General features: G+C 35.3%; 4 protein-coding genes across 4 annotated transcripts; 3 read left to right on the top strand and 1 right to left on the bottom strand.

Moving 5' to 3' along the window:
* Window positions 1–194: 194 nt before the first annotated feature.
* LOTGIDRAFT_237703 (hypothetical protein) lies at window positions 195–8,187 on the top strand (the record flags this gene model as incomplete). Its single annotated transcript, XM_009047681.1, has 16 exons — window positions 195–470; window positions 728–805; window positions 1,088–1,161; window positions 1,690–1,759; window positions 1,961–2,088; window positions 2,348–2,407; window positions 2,741–2,995; window positions 3,224–3,334; window positions 3,601–3,703; window positions 3,982–4,189; window positions 5,237–5,375; window positions 5,504–5,573; window positions 5,745–5,989; window positions 6,252–6,398; window positions 6,843–6,933; window positions 7,218–8,187. 16 exons carry the CDS (start codon window positions 195–197, stop codon window positions 7,554–7,556), a joined length of 2,394 nt encoding a protein of 797 aa, XP_009045929.1. The 3' UTR covers window positions 7,557–8,187.
* A 639-nt stretch (window positions 8,188–8,826) lies between these two features.
* Window positions 8,827–10,152, top strand: LOTGIDRAFT_237702 (hypothetical protein; the record flags this gene model as incomplete). Its single annotated transcript, XM_009047680.1, has 2 exons — window positions 8,827–9,009; window positions 9,388–10,152. Exons 1-2 carry the CDS (start codon window positions 8,902–8,904, stop codon window positions 10,150–10,152), a joined length of 873 nt encoding a protein of 290 aa, XP_009045928.1. The 5' UTR covers window positions 8,827–8,901.
* A 1,307-nt stretch (window positions 10,153–11,459) lies between these two features.
* Window positions 11,460–12,319, bottom strand: LOTGIDRAFT_137472 (hypothetical protein; the record flags this gene model as incomplete). The annotated part of the gene is made up of 4 exons (XM_009047679.1): window positions 11,460–11,519; window positions 11,685–11,759; window positions 11,987–12,092; window positions 12,219–12,319. Coding segments are annotated over 4 exons (342 nt in total), but the record flags the coding sequence as incomplete, so codon positions are not given.
* A 3,428-nt stretch (window positions 12,320–15,747) lies between these two features.
* On the top strand, window positions 15,748–17,272 carry LOTGIDRAFT_137488 (hypothetical protein; the record flags this gene model as incomplete). The annotated part of the gene is made up of 4 exons (XM_009047678.1): window positions 15,748–15,789; window positions 16,475–16,531; window positions 16,808–16,886; window positions 17,172–17,272. The coding sequence occupies 4 exons, from the start codon at window positions 15,748–15,750 to the stop codon at window positions 17,270–17,272; spliced, it is 279 nt and encodes a 92-aa protein (XP_009045926.1).
* Between the last annotated feature and the right edge of the window lie 223 nt (window positions 17,273–17,495).

Genomic DNA, 17,495 nt, shown 5'->3' with positions numbered 1-17,495 from the left:
GTATGAATTATTTCATTACAAATATGATATCTTACAGAGGCTTTAGGCCTGTCCTATGTAAGTTGTAGCAACCTCCCCCCCCCCTCCGCCACTCTTTTAAAAATATATAAGTGAGGTTCTTAATTCTTTTTTAGTTTCAGATATAAAAATGCGCAATCTAAATTAGTCAAAGATAAAGAATAACAGCTATCAACATGCCAACGAAAGATCCGAGAGCCTACGTTAATCGACAGCCTCTACCTATTGCGTCTCAGAAAGGGTTAAAACTACAGGCCCGATGTGATACAGTGTATAACCCCATTCATCCTAGTAGAGATATCGTCCGTTCAGCTAATTATAGACGTAGACAAGAACAATTAGTCACTCAAGGATTTAACGCATTGAATTACCGCCCCTATGTTGGAATCGGTGATCCATTCTACCTTGATGAAAAACGCCTGGTGCTGAGTGCTCTAGGACAGTGGGAAGAGGTAAGTGTTCAGTTTTATAAAGTTGTGGGGGGGTGGGGGGGCCCTTCCAGCAGTAGCTCACTAAAGTAACAGGACCAGCTGAGGCCTAAACCTCTAACTGCAAGCTTAACCAAGGTGAATTACTGACCAAAATCTAAACAAATGTGTCCCTTTCCATGGCTTGAAATAACTTTAGAAATGGGCCGGACAGTTTCTTAACCTTTTTATTATTTATTAATCTTTATCTCTCTGTAATATCATTGTATTATTTATTATAGTCAGATGAATCGTGCTATAGTTCTAGTTCTGATGAAGATGAACGAGGACTGGAAGTCACTAAACAGAAAAAATCAAACGTAAGTCTTTCATTAAATATGAAGTCATCATCACTCATTATTCCAGACGACCTAGCTGTAAATGGGTAGGGATAATCCGAGAGAGATCAATGCCAAGATGTTGGACGAAAGGACCAGCTGGTAGAAAGGATCATTGTGAAGCTATCTTGGAAAAGATCAAAGCCAAAAGGTTTTGACAAGGATCTGTTAGTAGAAAGGATCTTTAACTGTGAACCTAAGTTATTATCCTTGTAAAATATAGTTGTTTCTTTCTTTCTTGTACAAATTTCTTTTTTTTTTCAGTCGGCTGCTAATTTTATGCTGCGTAGAAAAAAGCGGGAACTTAACAATTTGAATAAGGAAGTTAGACATGGAAGGTAAGTGTCTATTTTCTGTGATATTTGCAGGCAAAAATTGGAATCAGTGTTCTCCGTTAAAAATAACAAATTTAGATAACCTTTTTACAATCCCTTTAATGTCTGTTTCAAGTGTGAGTCAATATCACAGACGTCAAATGATTGATATCTAGTTTATATACTTGTGAATTATCAACTAATCTATATGACCCTTTAATATTAAAGTATATTTATAGTTCCTTGTAAACACTCTAAATAAATCAAACTTTATCTTTCCAAGTGGAAATAAATCAAGTATGGCCATCCGTACTTAACCTTACAAAAGTCATTTGATAGTATTCTTGACTATCAAAATGGCTTGATGCTTGAAAAAAAAATAGCACAGCGACAGGGAAACAATCCACTGTCCATGCACAACAACGGTACGGAAAAGATGGAGAACAAAGACAATACACTCTGTGGCTGTGCAAATAGCTAATGTGATCAATTATTAAAAAGAAATCAAAGTTTGAAAAGGTAACCATTGAATTACTATGTTATATATTGTAGGAATTTGATAAGAAACGTAAAATTGGGACACGGATTATTTGATTTGATAAAACAAGAACGACAGGCTAAGGTATGAGATACTGTTACAATATATTACATCTTCACAATGTCTAGCTATTAGACCTTGACTGCAATAGTCATCTTTCTTATATCATGGAAGTTTGTAAGCGATTTGATTGGATTGTACAATAGCAATACAGCCAATCATGGCACCCGATTACACACACAGCCAAACTCTGCAGTTTCAGCCATTTTTGATCTTTAATTGTAGAAAGCAGCAATAGCTGAAGCGTACAGGAAGAAGGCAGAAGAGGCACGTAACGCCTGGCAACAACCCAAATCAGACAGTAGTTCCGATGAATCTGAGAATGATATTCCTCAAGATACAGAACTGGACAGGTAGGTCTATTTACAATAATGAGCTTGCTTATTTGTACAAGTCCTAGTCTTATAATTTAGCCATTGATCGCTATTCTTATTTGCAGCCATACAAATCAGGTGATCACCATGGTGTGAGGACTAGAATATATCTTAGTTATTGCTTCTTAATACATTTGCTTGAGAATTTTGTTCAATTTTTTCTTATCCATGTCTTGCTTTGTTAGCAGTTTAGTTTTAGTTATTTATAACATAGCTTGGCTGGTTATTTTATTTGCAGTAGTTATTTTTCTGGAGGGGAACAGGATAGCATATTTTTAACACAACCAAATACTCCAGGGTAAGCCTGTTTTGTTTCATATTAGATTTATAGTGCCATTTTTAAATTTGCTTTTAAGGCTTTTCCTAATTTTTAATATTGCATTTAAACCCTGTTTATTTTTAAAATGACTGAAACGTTAAATACATGTATTCAGTTTCCCATCTTCACAATATCAAGCTATTACAAACTTATGCTAGGCCAAAACTGTACATTACAGTATTGACTGCCTATTGCAGTCAAGGTATAAGACGAAGTTCGTAATATCTTGACATTGTGAAGATGATATACGTGTTGTGACTAATGATATCAAGGGAAAAGTTTGTATGTACTATATCAAAGATCTATTTACAGTGATGGTTCACGACCCAATAGTTCTAAATCAACACCACGTAAGAAGAAGAAAAACATCCCACCTCGTCCTTTTACACCGAAATATACCAGTTTATCAGAGGTCACTGATCACACGGCAGACTTCGAAGCCAACATTACGTCCAGTTTAAACCCTTCACGAGATGTATCACCTGATAATCGTTCTGTAGTCCCAATTGATCCAGACTCAATGAACACTGCTGTTGATAATTCTGTGATTTCATTTGATGTTTCAAGGTAAAGGTTTTATTTTAAACTCTTGAGGTCTGACATGAATGTGGAACAATCTAGTTCAAATTAAATTACAATTTGGTTCCTTATTATTTTGTTTTGTTAGTCTGCATTGCAATCTAACAACGTTTATACCAAGGTCACGTACTGGTGATTTTCCAAGACAATCGCTGGCCAATTCTGAAAAGTTTGGACGATCAATTATAAAGTTACCTTGACCTTTGATATTTTCAGAGATTCTTTGTTCCGTCAATTATGTGTATTGAACTGGATATTAGAGGCTATGAATATAGAACAAGGATGTACGATGTCTTCAATAACAACCTGCTGGAAACTCAGTAAAAGGTAATGTATATATAAATAACTACTAAATATCAAAAATACTACAAGGGGAATATTAATTATGCCCCCGTAGTCCTAAATTGGTGGAAGAATTGTAGAAGAACCTGGTGTCTGGTTAAAATTCTGAAAAGCATTATAGATAGCAGAGTTTGAGCTCCATCAACTTTTGCGATCTTTTTACTGTTCTAGTACTTCTGAAGACTTAACATATCAAGACCTTGATCAACCCCCAAAATAGGTCATTAATGAATCTTTATTAACCTTTTCAGTGACATGGGAGGTAATAAGGTTTCAAAAGGAAGAATACAAAATCAGAAGACAGCTCAGACCAAGTGGGATCAGTTTGTTACTAATACTGGAGCCCATGCTAAGGTAGGAAATTCATGTGTTGGCGTGTTTAAGGAAGGATATGGCATTTTGAATTCCCCTTAAGACGGGAAAAAAATAAGTTACTAAGTGATATCACATAATGTTAAAGTCATACGCTGCTAGCGATGTAACTTAACAATCAAGAAAGTAAAAGCTGTGGAAGATTACGAGATATTTGAGTCAAAGTATTTCGCAAATCATGGTTTGAAAGTGACATTTGACCTTCAATCTTTGACCTTTAATCTTTGACCTGTAAAAGGCTGAATTGTTGATGATTTCAGATTAGCAAAAGATCGAGACTGAGTCGTCAATATAACAGACGAGTTCAACTGACTCGAACATCATTAAGCCCTAGCAACAGTTCAATACATTTAAATACAACCAATCAGAGCTCAGTATCTCATTCACCCCTGCCCAATACTATAGATGAGACATCAGCCATGACACCTGTACCAGAAAAAGAAGATGAAGAGACACCATATAGCAGAAGTAAGATTTTTTTTTGCCAGTCTGTTTGCCAAATTTAACAATTTTGTCTATCTTAGCCTGTGCAAACAACTGAATTCATCCGCCTCGAATTATGGGTCCAAGAGGCAATTGGACAAAGTAGGGAAGGAGCAATATACTTAACGGCCAATTAGGAAAGAGCGATTTAGGGAAGACAACCCATAAGATTGTTGCAAGGAATAAATGGCCACTGAATGGAAAAAACTTAATTTCTTAATCAATAATAATTTTTTTTTACTGTAGATGGTTCAACAGGTAACTAAATGTTGTGTTTTTGTTGTCATTGTTCCATTTAACTTGTTTATAAATGTCTAATAAACCCTCAAAATATAGCCTGGGTGGCATTCGATTGGTTAGTTCTGAACAGGCTCCGTCTGCTCCAATTCTGATTTCAATCAAACTGTACAGAACCAAATTATTCAAGATTTTCCATTCTGTTTCTTTCTCCCCTATTCTGAAATTTGTCTGCACTTACTATTTGTTTAGCACACGTGGAACGCGTTCTGAACTCTGTTCTAACTTATTACTGAAAGTTGAATCAATGAATCCCGAACATGACGAACTGACCAATCGAGTGCCCCCCGGAGTTATTCCACCTATTGTAATTGTAATGCTTATATCAAAATGTTGTGCTAATTTTGATATTGATATTGTGTATTTAAGTTTGATGTGTTTTAATAGATATTTAACCTAATGTATAACTGTGTGGCTCAATTGTCCAGTTGTGTTGTGCTAAATATTAAAATAAACATCAGCAATGTGGACTCTCTGCTAAGGGACTTTATGCAAATGTGAATGTCCAAATACTTACTAACTTTATTAGCTATGTGGACTCTCCGCTAAGAAATGTCTAGTTGAGAAATCAAAATCCTGAATAAACATTATTAGCTATGTGGACTCTCTGGAAGGGACAGTGGCATCAGGTGTTTGTGTACGCATGGCCTCCATCAATGGCTGAGCAATTTTGATAAAAAATATATTCATTATCTCCCTTTGATATATATTGTGATATATTAATTGATATTTCAGGTATATTTAAGTTTCTAGATGAATATTATTCAAGTTTAAATCGTGGTGAGGGCCATATTAGTGATAAACTGGACAGTGTATACTATGGTCGATACGAACGCAACGATACATCACCTGATAGATTCAAACGAGATAAAAGGTGAGTTGTATTTATAAAATGTATTAGGTGATACAGAAAGGTGTCTGTTGTAGTCAAGGTATAAGTGCGAAGATTGTAATGGCTTGATATTGTGAAGATAAGTTAAGCCATGATTTGTATTTTTACAGGGCCAGTGTATCTGAAGGGAGAGCCAGTAGAAAATCTCACAGAAACAAGTCTCCAGACAGACGCAGTTCGGTATGTTGGCTTTTACTATCTCCCTTCCAAACACCTGTACAGCTAATGGAGCTTTGCAATCTAGATGTCATTTGATTGGTCAGATTAATGAATTGGAGGTGATTTCTGCTTTGGGGAAGCGCCATAGAAGCAATCCTCTTGTGTAACTTACACATTTTTAAAATTTTTCAGAGAAGGGAATCAAGAGTGCAGTCTGCTAAAACTATCTCCACAATTGAAGACCAGCGACCATCGAGAATTTCAACAGCTCATTCCAAAATTATTCGACCAAAAACAACACAAGGTTTAGTCGACTATCAAGCCACATTGCCTAGCAACAGATTCCAAAATCTGTCCACCAATCTAAGGAATAAATTTGAAGAAATTCAAGAAGACAAGGCGCTGACTTTACATGATATTTTACAGAAATTAGACAGGTAGGCATGGAAACATTTTAAACTGGACTCCTGTTGTGTTTGCTTATCGGTACGGAGTTCTTACTGCTGGACACAGGGAGACGTAATCTAGTCCTAACTAAGAACACCAAGGACATTACTGTAGTGTATTACATGAATTTCATCCAATCAATGCCAAGATGACAATACCTTCAACCCATTCCTTCTGGGCGAGGCCATTTTGAAATTGATGGCTGATTTCCAGGGATGACCTTCTTATGTACCGTTTCTATTTTTATTTCAGAGATCGTCTGAGTAAATGTCTATCGAAATATGAAGCTATCCAGGCTGGTAACAGTATGTGGACATCTCTAGAGAAAATGAGAGAAGGTGCTATCTCTAGAAACCAGAATCCACAGAGAAGAAAAGAATCTTCTTTCAAAGGAAACTGGTCAGTAGAATTTGAGTAGAATTAATGATCATGCGTCCCCACCCCCAAACCCCACCCCAAGGCCCGTAGCTAGAGGGCCAGGCCCCCCCCTAAGAAAATATTAGCCCTCCCCTGAAAAGTTAGATGACTTAAATGACTTGTTGATTCACTATAGTTGAGCCCCCATTTAAAAAATTTGGCCCTCCAGTGAGACCATGGGCTAGATACGGGCCTTGCCCACCCTTACATTTATCAGACTATTGGACAAAGAATTATGTGGCCCATAGTCCCTTGGCCTAATAATTAATTTAAATATCACTGATGATAATCTCAATTCATCTGTACAAGTAGCATTAGCCTTTATCCGTTTGAATGGTCCATGGGAGATAACCCATTTTAATTTTGTGACTTGAGCTACAGACAACAAATAACTTATTACAGTTTATAATGTACTATTATTTCTAGGTATTCTGACCTACAAGACAGTATTCCACGACAACTAAAAGAGTTATGGTATTATAAACTCATCCTCAATAAACTGGGAAACTTTGGATTGGTGAGTTTTGTTTTTTTATTGGATAATCTCAGATTTAGAATTACTGCTACATTTCAGATTATTGTGAAACTTTTCTTTTAACAGTTGGAAATCAAAACAGAGTAGGCTCATGCTGCTTTCCTTGCAAAATTTCCCTCATTGCACACTGCATGGTGTTGCTCGTCTTCATTGGCAAGTTAGGTGCATAAAGTTGGATGTAAAACTCCATTCATTTCAACAAAGGTCTTTATTATAGAAAGGGCTGCATTAAGTATTTATTGAAAAAAGGTTTGCTTTTTTTTCAGATTGAAAACGTCAGCCGTCAGAGCCCGTATCCATTTATAAAAGCTCTGGGTACGTTACGTGATTGGGAAATATGTAGTCCAGATGTCACTGCTGCAGTAGAGTTCTGTCGAGAAAAAATCGTGGATATGACAATCGAAGAATTTGAGGAATGGTTTCAGCAACAGTTTCCAACGGTAACCAGACCTCATACAGCCTCCTCTACAGTTAAAGGCAAAGAACAAAAAGACCAGATGATCACAGCTTCATTACCATCATCTCAATCATCCAGACCTACAACCACAGGGACTCGAACCACTAGCAGTAAGAGTAGTAGGAGCGGTCTGGTTCCTTTCACGTAATGATCTCACTGGAAATAGTTAGCCACCCCTCAATCTTTTATTGAACTCTTTCTAGTATTTATTTTATTATTCAATATGAATCTTCAGAAGAGCTCATTTGCAAAATTAGGGGTGTTTTCAATATTTATCTTACTTCCAACTTTGCATTTTATGACATAAACACACAAAATGTAGTTAAAGAAATTATATTTTTATATTTAGTAGATTCAGAAAGGCATGAATTGTTTAGGACATATTTATTTATTTATTGGATCCTGTTAACCAGCTTGTCCTTGGACATTCTCTTGGCAACGATCTTTCCGGGATTATCCGTTACCATTCAAAGCTGGGTCGACTGGAATAATGAGGATACTGTCTACTATCTGATCCTTGGACAATCTCTCTGCAGCGATCTTTCTTAGATTATCTGTACCCATTCAAAGCTAGGTCGACTGGAATAATGAGGATTTTTCAGAGAGTCCACATAGCTGACATCGTTCATCATGACTGTTCAATATTTATACAAATCTATTTTGTGATATTTTATTTTTTATATCTGGTATATATATTGATCAAATCTCGTATTTTTCTATTTTGAATTTGTTGCTTTACTTGAACTAGATCTTTTATAATTAATAAAAATAATAAATATACATGATTTCATTTTTGAGTGTTAATGGTATTTTGAAGGCTGAGTAGGGGCTGGGGAATTTTACTGGTGGGGGTAGGGGAAGGCTCAAAATTCAATTTGTTCCCTGTCCCAAATTTTAAAGTGATGGTCCAAAGCCTGCAGTTATAGGGGGGGGGGGAGGGGGGGAGGAGACATGACTGCTGGCCCCCTGTACAAACACATCTGTTGCTTGTGGGTTCATTTGAAATTCGACGGGCAGATCCTTTATCAGGATTAGTAAATTGAGGAGAATCGTTGCAGGGAAATGGTGTTCGCAACTGCTTTAAAAGAGAATGAAAATGCTCTAGAAATTAATGAGAATTAGTTGTTGTCTGTAGGCCTAGTCATTATACATTAAAAGAGTTGTCTCCCATACACCATAAAGCATTCATTCTGTCTCCCTTTTTATTTATCTGACAATGATACTTTACATTTTATGCACAAAAGTTCGAATGAGGATAAACAATATACAAATATGTGTCAGAAATCTAATTTATTTCTCGTTGTAACTAGAGATTTTTGTTGCGTTTTTTATTGTTTTTATATGGAAATTAGAAAGAAATTCTTTTTTTTGTTGCTAAGAGCATGCGCAGTGTTTGTTTTTAATTAAACTTCCGGTGTATAGATTACCGTTTTCCAAATTTACCTTTGTACTTTTTTGAATTCAAAGTGCTACAAAAGCTGCATAGTTTCAAAATGGGATGTGAAGAAGAAGTTCTTGGCGTCGGCAAGAAGCTGGACAAAATGATTACCAATAAAACAGCAGACCATAGCTCTGTTTTTGACTTACTGAAAACTTTGCAGGTTCGTTGAGTTTGTTTATTGTTGTTTCCGTTTCTTTCAATGCTCTAAAAAGTATTTACAGATACTTTCATTTCCTCCTTTCTATCAAGAAATCTGCTAAGAAGTATTTGAAGTATTAGATCAACTAATCATTGCTTCCAATAAGCCTCATGCGAAAGCAGTGTTTTCGATTTCCTCCATTTCTTTGGCCCTTTTCAATTTCGACCCCTATTGTTTATTTCAATTAACAATTTCCATCTGAAAACTTTTGATGAAGGCTGTCCATACTTTTTCCACCCTGTGATCTACATTTATATATATAAGCTATGTATATTTTTGTCCAGTATAATACATGTTTCTTTGGATCAAACTATTTAAACACTGTTGTTTTTCTTTCAGGATCTGCCCATGTCTTTGGATGTTTTGCAGAAGACGAGAATAGGTATGACTGTCAACAATTTACGTAAAGCCAGTAAAAATGAAGAAGTTATCTCCCTTGCTAAAACTCTGATTAAATTATGGAAGAAGCTTCTACCAGGAGAAACAACCCAATCGAAGGGAGGCAGTTCTTCTAAGGTTAAGATGGACGAAACATCGAACGACAGTACAGATGTAGCTGCCGAAAAAGAAACGAAGGAAGAAAAGAAGCCGTCTTCTGCCTCGGATACCAACGACGCTGTGAGATTGAAATGTCGTGAACTTCTTGCAAATTCCTTAAAATGTGACAATCCTCCAGAAAATAGCGGAGATATAGTTGAAATCGCAGCAGCTATCGAAGATTATATATATATTGAATTCGGAAATACTAACCAGAAGTACAAAAATCGTGTTCGAAGTCGTGTGGCTAATTTACGAGACGCCAAAAATCCCCAACTTCGTTCACACGTTCTGATTGGTGCAATATCTGCTTTGAGAATGTCCAACATGTCCACTGAAGAGATGGCAAATGAAGATCTGAGAAAACTTAGAGAAAAATTGACCAAAGAGAGCATTGATGATCATCAGATGGCCAAAAATCAAGGCACAGTCACAGATTTGTTCAAATGTGGAAAATGTGGAAAAAGTAAAACAACATACACGCAGCTTCAAACGAGAAGTTCAGATGAACCTATGACAACATTTGTTTATTGTATGGAATGTGGTAATCGATGGAAATTTTGTTGAGATCGGGCTGTTTTTATGTTTTTCTTTGAGAGTTATCACCCTTGTTATGAAACTGTTATTTGTGAATGTTCAAGACTGAATATGATTTAATCCGCATCAAAATCGCCCCTAATTTTGAAAATGAACCTGCTTACAATCATACGTAACAGTGTTTGTATAGATGGAAGAAAATTATATGGAAGAGTTCAATGAACAATCCAAGGGGATGCAGATGCAGATACAGGACCAGCACTCTATATCCAGTCTTGATGCATTTTGTTGAAATTTGTGGGATCCAGGAAATTGATCTTATAAGAACTTGGCATTATGTTCAGCCCATTAGCTTAGAAAAGATTGACTTATAGACCTAGAATGCGTCCTTCAGTTGATAGTGATGGTGTGGAACATATCTTTCAAAGGATTCTCTCTCTAGACCAAGGCTGATTTTTGTTTCACGTTTTGGTTAGGATTACTATGAATGAAATGACTTTTTCGTTACATCATGCTGTTTTTTGATTGGATTGTGGTTCTCCTGGTTCAAGTGTTAACCAATCAGATCATTGTAAATATCATTGTTTGTATACACCATTTGATTTTCTGTAAACTTAGATTAGTCCTTCTAAAACGCTTTTTCCAGATCTCCTGAGCAGAGGACTGAGAAAACTCTGGAATATTACTTCTACTTGTTAATTGTTAAAAACGTTTCATTATTGGATGCAATATTTCTGCATTTTGGACAATCCCGTCAATTTAGGTGTATGAAATGATACTGCCAAGTAGATAAAACAAATAAGGTTAAATAGTAGCCTGTATTATTACATTTTGGCTTCTTGCATTTATCTATTAGTATTGGATAAAAATTAGCTATAACAATCATTCAATAAACATGTACAAATTGTTGTCGTTTTTTATGAATCAATCTTCTTGTGAATGTTTCGGGCACCTGCTTTTAGTCTACAGTATAATAAAACCATGGTGAGGTGTGGAATACTGACCCTGCACAAATTCCTGGATAAAATATAGAACTGGGCCTTGAAATAAACATCACATACATATATATATTACTCTATTTAATGTTCATTATGCAAACTATACATTCAATTGGTACAAAAATTGGTGAAGAAACTTTATGATCCCTTGAAGCCTTTGAACACTGAATGTAAATGAAATGAAATGTTTTAGACACAAGTAATATACCAGTAACCATTAAGCATATCTTAAGAGACACTTCACAGATCTCTCTAGTATATACAATTACATAATATTAATGAACGATCCTTCCACCCATGTATTTAAACATCAAGTCTATACTATAAATCTATTAGGTGTCATCCAAACATTGAATTATGCAGTGATTCTTGTTCAAACTCTCTCTGTTTAGCTCTAGCCTGAAAAATAAAACCAAGGATTAAGAATATTTCGGATCTAGATTGATTAATTTGTACACAACCAAGATCCCAGCTAATTCAACTCATGTAGCTGCGAGTTCCAGCTCCATTCCTGGCTAGAGTGCTGCCCTGAACCCTTTTAAGATTTAAAAAGAATAAACCTACCTTGTGTCTCTTCATTTCTTCATATTGTTCATCATCAGTTGGTAACTCATGTCGACACTCTGGACAGGAATTTACCTACAATATCATAAGCGGCTAAACTAACTGTCCTGATGAGGATTCATATCCAAAACCCATGACAACAAAATGATAAACAGCTTTCCAATCTAACTCTGTCCCTTGACTTTGGTGTTAGAATCTTGAGAAACTGTGTTTTAATGATTGCTTCATGACTAATGATGTCTGACCTTAAGGCTTGCTCAATAAAACTTCCGAACTTGTTTAATAAAGAAATTGGCACAAACCTGTTTTAGCCAAGTTAAGATACAAGTGGAATGAAACTGATGATTGCAGGGTAAAATTTTACTTTCGTTTTCTTCTTCAAATTCAGCTAGACATATAGCACATTGTCTTCCTAAACCTAGAATACCAAGACAATAAAAAATGTCAAAAAATTGGCGTATGCTTTGAAATCAATTATATTTCGGCATACATGAAATGAACAAATAAATCAAGAACTTAAAAGTAGACTTACACGGAGAGGTAGGGGAAATAACTCTAGTTTCTAGTTCTTCCACGGCTTTCTTTGAGGCTGGTGGAGCTTTACCAGTGAAGTTAAACGGACTGAAAATAGAAAAAAACGACAAAAATATCAGATCACGAAATATTAGCTGATACAATTCTTGTTATGGCAAAATGCCTACCCCTTATTCTGTACCCTTTTAGATGTACAAATAGGAAGACCTATAGTGACTCAGCAATTTTGCAACTTTTTTTTAACTTAGGCTGTAACATTAGATCTACCTAAGTTTTTTAGAAGATTACAAAAACAAACCACTCACTCACCCATCTAATTCATCTTGTATTAAATCTAGTTGCCTGAAAGAGAAATGGAAAGAAATGAATGGAGGTTTATGTCCTACTGGTCTGTAGCCTATTGGGCTAATGAACACAGGTAACATCATGCAGTGCGCCATAAAGGAAAATTTGGCCATGACAAAAGCATTTGCCTGGTATTTTTTCGATTTCCAGCTCGAGTGAGATCTTAAACGTGCATAGCCTGTAGCCTATAAACGGGGCCTCAGTTTATTATCCCATCCGCATGATAAGACCCTTGGACTGGGAGTATGACCAGAATTGGCAGCAGGACCAGGAGAGAGACACAATATCAACAAGTAACTTGCCTTGCCATTTGAATAATTCTCAACAATAACTGATCTGGTGGAGGGCCTTCTCCAGCACTCATATCGTGTTCGTCTGCGTATTCAGCCATCTTGAATATTAGTTAATTCTGTCCTTGATATTCTTGTTTGACTTCACTTAAAAAATACACGTAAACTTGAGTATAAAACTGAGTAATAAATTTATCAAAATGTCAAAATCATTCTACCGGATGTAAACAATACTCGCGACAGATGGACTCAGACAACAAACAATTCCGTCTGCTCTTAACAAGTTCATTCATAAAAGAGTTTAGCTTGGACTACCACAATGCACGGTTGTATTCCTCTTTTATTTCAAAAACAAGTAAAATCAAACGGGATCAACGTAAGAGACTCGGTTTTTATCTGAAATTTCATTTTTCAAGAAAAAAAAAAGAAAAAGAAAAGTGTCTTGTAAATCGAGGCACAATAAAATAAATTTAGAAAGGTCAAGGTTACGTAAATTTTGTTTGACGTAAAGCAGGAAAGTAAAACAGTGGTTCTCATTATTTTCCTCTCAATTCAGATCGGTGAGTGCAATTTTATTTTAACCAGGCCTATTTAGACAATAGATTGCCCCTGGATGTGTGGGGGAAGGGATATCCGCGTGGATCGTAAAAGTATTCAAAGAAAGTGCGAGGAATGGGGTGGAATTCTGGCATCTGCTTTGCCTTTGTTTTGGATTAAAACTTAATGGCAGAATGGATTGATTAAAATATATTGAATGGGCCTGAACAACTCTGTAGATCTAGTCCTCTTAGAATATAATCTATAGCATTTGGCTGTAGTCTGTAAATTTTAAAAGGTGGATTAAAATTTTTGCTTGTCATTGTGATTGTTTCATGTGGTTGATATGATGAAATGGTTGCTTTATTAATCCATAGCTAAGCCATCTGTCGCACAGGTTTCAAATACATAATTCTAATCAGGATAATTCTCCCAGAACTGGAATTTAGCTTTTAAAAAAGTATGTAAACTCTGTGAACAGGAGCATTAAAGTCTTTCAGCGACAATCTTCATACAACATGAACTCTTTTCTAAAGACATTACCATATATTACTGTATTGTTTACTTAAGTCATAAAAAAACAACAATTATTGTTATCTGATATGGGAGGTTTTGAATTCATGATTTATGAACAGAATGAACCTTTTCTTAGGATGACTATTTCTTTAAATTATAAATTTACACAAGTGACTATTATTCAGTTATAAAAAATGGTAGTCATAAATCTCTATAAAGGGATAGTCAACAGGTTATCTAATTTTTTTAAATGTATCAGGAACACTTATAGCATTGATTTAAAATGCAATTGGTTCGTTGATTTCAACATGGTGGGTGGGGATCTTTAATATGACCAATCTGTAGCACATGGCACGATAAATTGAAGGAAAACCTGAAGAAATTTCCCTTGAAAAATGACACACTATAGAACTTCCTCTATGTAAACCATATGCAGAAAATATTCAGTATTTTTTTATGCCATTATAGTACCTGCTTTTAGAATTTATAAGCATGGACCAATTTACAAATTATCACTGAACACCTGATGGTACTTCTCGCTTGATAAGTCTACTAGTATACAATTATTGCTCCTGATTTTGTTCTGTTGTGGAAGAGATGTTTGGTTGATAGAATTGTTTTATTTGTATGGATTTAAATTGTATTCAATTTGAGCTAGCTAGCACATATGAGCTAACACATTTGAGCTAACACATTGAGCTAACACGTTGAGCTAACAAATATGAGCTAACACATTGAGCTAACAGTCTTTAAATAGATACAGTACTGTTTTCCAATCACAAATTCACATTATAGTTAAGACTGCCTGACATTATCACCTGTTTTTACTGTGCACATCAAAATAGACTAGATGTAATATCAGAGCTATTTTAAGCCTTAGTCTGGCATGTTCTTATCATCAGATGGTATTTACAAATACTAAAAACTACTAGAATATATGGTTGTATTTGCAAATTGTTAGACTTTTCCAGTTATTGAGGAAAAATTTAACATTAACATTAATATTTATAACTTCCTAATCTTTTCTTTATTTAGGTAAAATATTACATTACATGATTAAATAAAAAAATAATATGACTTGTCATTATTAGTACTTCACTTCTCCTTGTTTATTAGGGGGCTAAAAGTCAGAGATATGGACTGGTTGTAATATTGAGGGGTCTGTTTTAAAGGGATAGGTTCACCATTTTGAGTGTTGATTTTGGTCTTGAATATAATGTAAATAGTCTAAAATAAGTACTAAATATATACAAATATGGCATAATTCCTTTAAAAATATCCCAAACTAGAAATTTCTCTCCCTATTTCCTTACATATGTCAGTCTCTAGACATTACGAGTTGTCATTTTAACATTCAAATGCAGATTATTCTGGATACACATGGATTTGAAGGCTCAATTTTAGATGGTGAGATGCGAACACTATTAGTGATTGGCTTAGATAAAAAAAATTCCAGTTTCTGTGACTAAGGTTTGATTGGTGGAATTGATAGCCAATGTTTTCCTGAAATCTGATTAACAATATGTTATATATATATGGTGTATTATGTGATACAGAACAATACTTGTATAATATCTATATATCATCTATTAACATCCTTCCTGATATATAAACAGGTTACCATGGTAATGTTTATTTTTGATTTATCAGGTTTTTTCCATGTATAAATCTCAATTTAGATTTTGATAAGCTTAGAAAGGTTTATAGGAAAGATTGCTTCAATCGTATCATTGGTTTTATTTTTTACTTATATAGTCACTGTTTTGAAGTAAATTAAAGAAAATAGTTTTTATAATAGAAGACTGCTAAACAGAAGGCCATAAGAGAGTGGTGGGCACGTTATGGAAAAAGTCCATGACTCTATTGCATGGTATCAAAAACAGGTGAGTTATTGCCCTTGATTGCACTATGATGTTGCTCTTTAAACAAAGTTTTATAACATGTGCCAATAGTATTTAGTAGTGTGGTAGATGTTTAAACCATTACCTCCATTAAGACTAATCTTTTAAGAAAACAAACTATTTGAGTGCATGAGTTAAAAATGTCTAACAGAAATAAAAAGCAAATATTTAGTTAAGTTAAAAACAAATATAGGTAGAAAAAATAGTACACGCCACTTCATTTTCATCTTCACAATGTAAAGCTATCACGAACTTCGTACTTATACCTTGACTGCAAAAGTCACCTTTCTTGTATCATGTAAGTTTGTAATTGCAGTGATTTTATTGGATTGTATGCTAGCAAATACAGCCAATCAGAGTCCTTGACAGACAAATTGTAAACTTTAAGGCTTATTCATTACATTCTGTTTGTCGAAGGCTGTATCTGCATTCTGTGATACAAGAAAGGTGGCTATTGCAGTCAAGGTATAAGTATGAAGTTCATGATAGCTTTACATTGTAAAGATGAGGTCAAGGTGACATACACCTTCATTGTTGTCCAGTCATGTTAGGATTAAAAAAAGAGAAAGCTCAATCCATTCACGCTGATGCAAATCTAAATCTCCATCTGTAGTAGAAAAGTAGGGTGTAAAACTCAATTCATTTTCTATGTTCTATTGTATTTCAGATAGGATCATATGATAAACAGTTGTGGGAACAGTCAGTAGAAAATAAACTATTAAAGGTAATGGGAGATTGTAATTACCTATTAAACTAGATAGTCATACATTGTAAACAGGGGTGTATATAGAAAATGCCTGAGGAGGGAGGGGCGCTAAAAATGAGAGGTCTCGAGGCCCCTTGAGACTGGGGGACTTGGGGCTGCCAGAAACCAAGGATTGCAGATGGCCAGAGATGAATTATGAGCATTAAGAGGTCTTAATTTTCACTTCAAAATAAGATCTTTGGCTGCTTTATGATTTAGCAGAACATATAATTCACCCTTCTATTTAAATTTCAGGCACCAGCCAATGTGCGTCATGCACCCAGAAAAAGTGTTCGTTTAAAGACAGAATTTATTGATGTAGATCTCATTAGGGGTATGGCATTGTTTGTTTATTACTTGGAGGAATTAAGGACTAAACTATGTTCTTCAGCACCGATGTTTGGCATTGTTTAAAGCTTATTCAGACAAAAGCTGGGATGTAAGCCAACCTAGATGTAGGCTTATTGACTGATGGCTTATTGATTACAGACTGTCTGTTGAGAACTCTGATTGGCTGTATTTGCTGACGTACAATCCAATCAAATCGCTCCATATGTGATACAAGAAAATTAGCTATTGCAGTGGAAGGATTTTAGATATTCATCTCTCTGTATTTCAGGGTCTACATTTTCTAAAAGTAAGCCGCAGGCCCCATGGTCTTATATTACACGGAAAGCTTTCATTAGAGTTTTTCTTCTACCTTTCTGCTACAGATGGTAAGCTTTGAACCTTGAACTTTCAACTTTAAACCTTGAACTTTAATCCCTGATTAGGCTCATGTAGATTAAGATGGACTGTTCATTACATGTCACTAAACCCAGGGCAATAACTAGGGTCTTTTTTTCTATGAATTTTTTAATTCAAGCAGGACAGTTGTCTCCCTTTGAGTCAGTCTGCCCTTATTTGTACCCCCAGCCTCGGAAGGCTTGCGACGTCACTGGCA

Source organism: Lottia gigantea, assembly GCF_000327385.1.
Source record: "Lottia gigantea unplaced genomic scaffold LOTGIsca_115, whole genome shotgun sequence".
Lineage (NCBI taxonomy): Eukaryota > Metazoa > Mollusca > Gastropoda > Lottiidae > Lottia > Lottia gigantea.
Note: the sequence above shows the minus strand (reverse complement) of the source record. Positions and strands in the feature narration are given on the sequence as shown.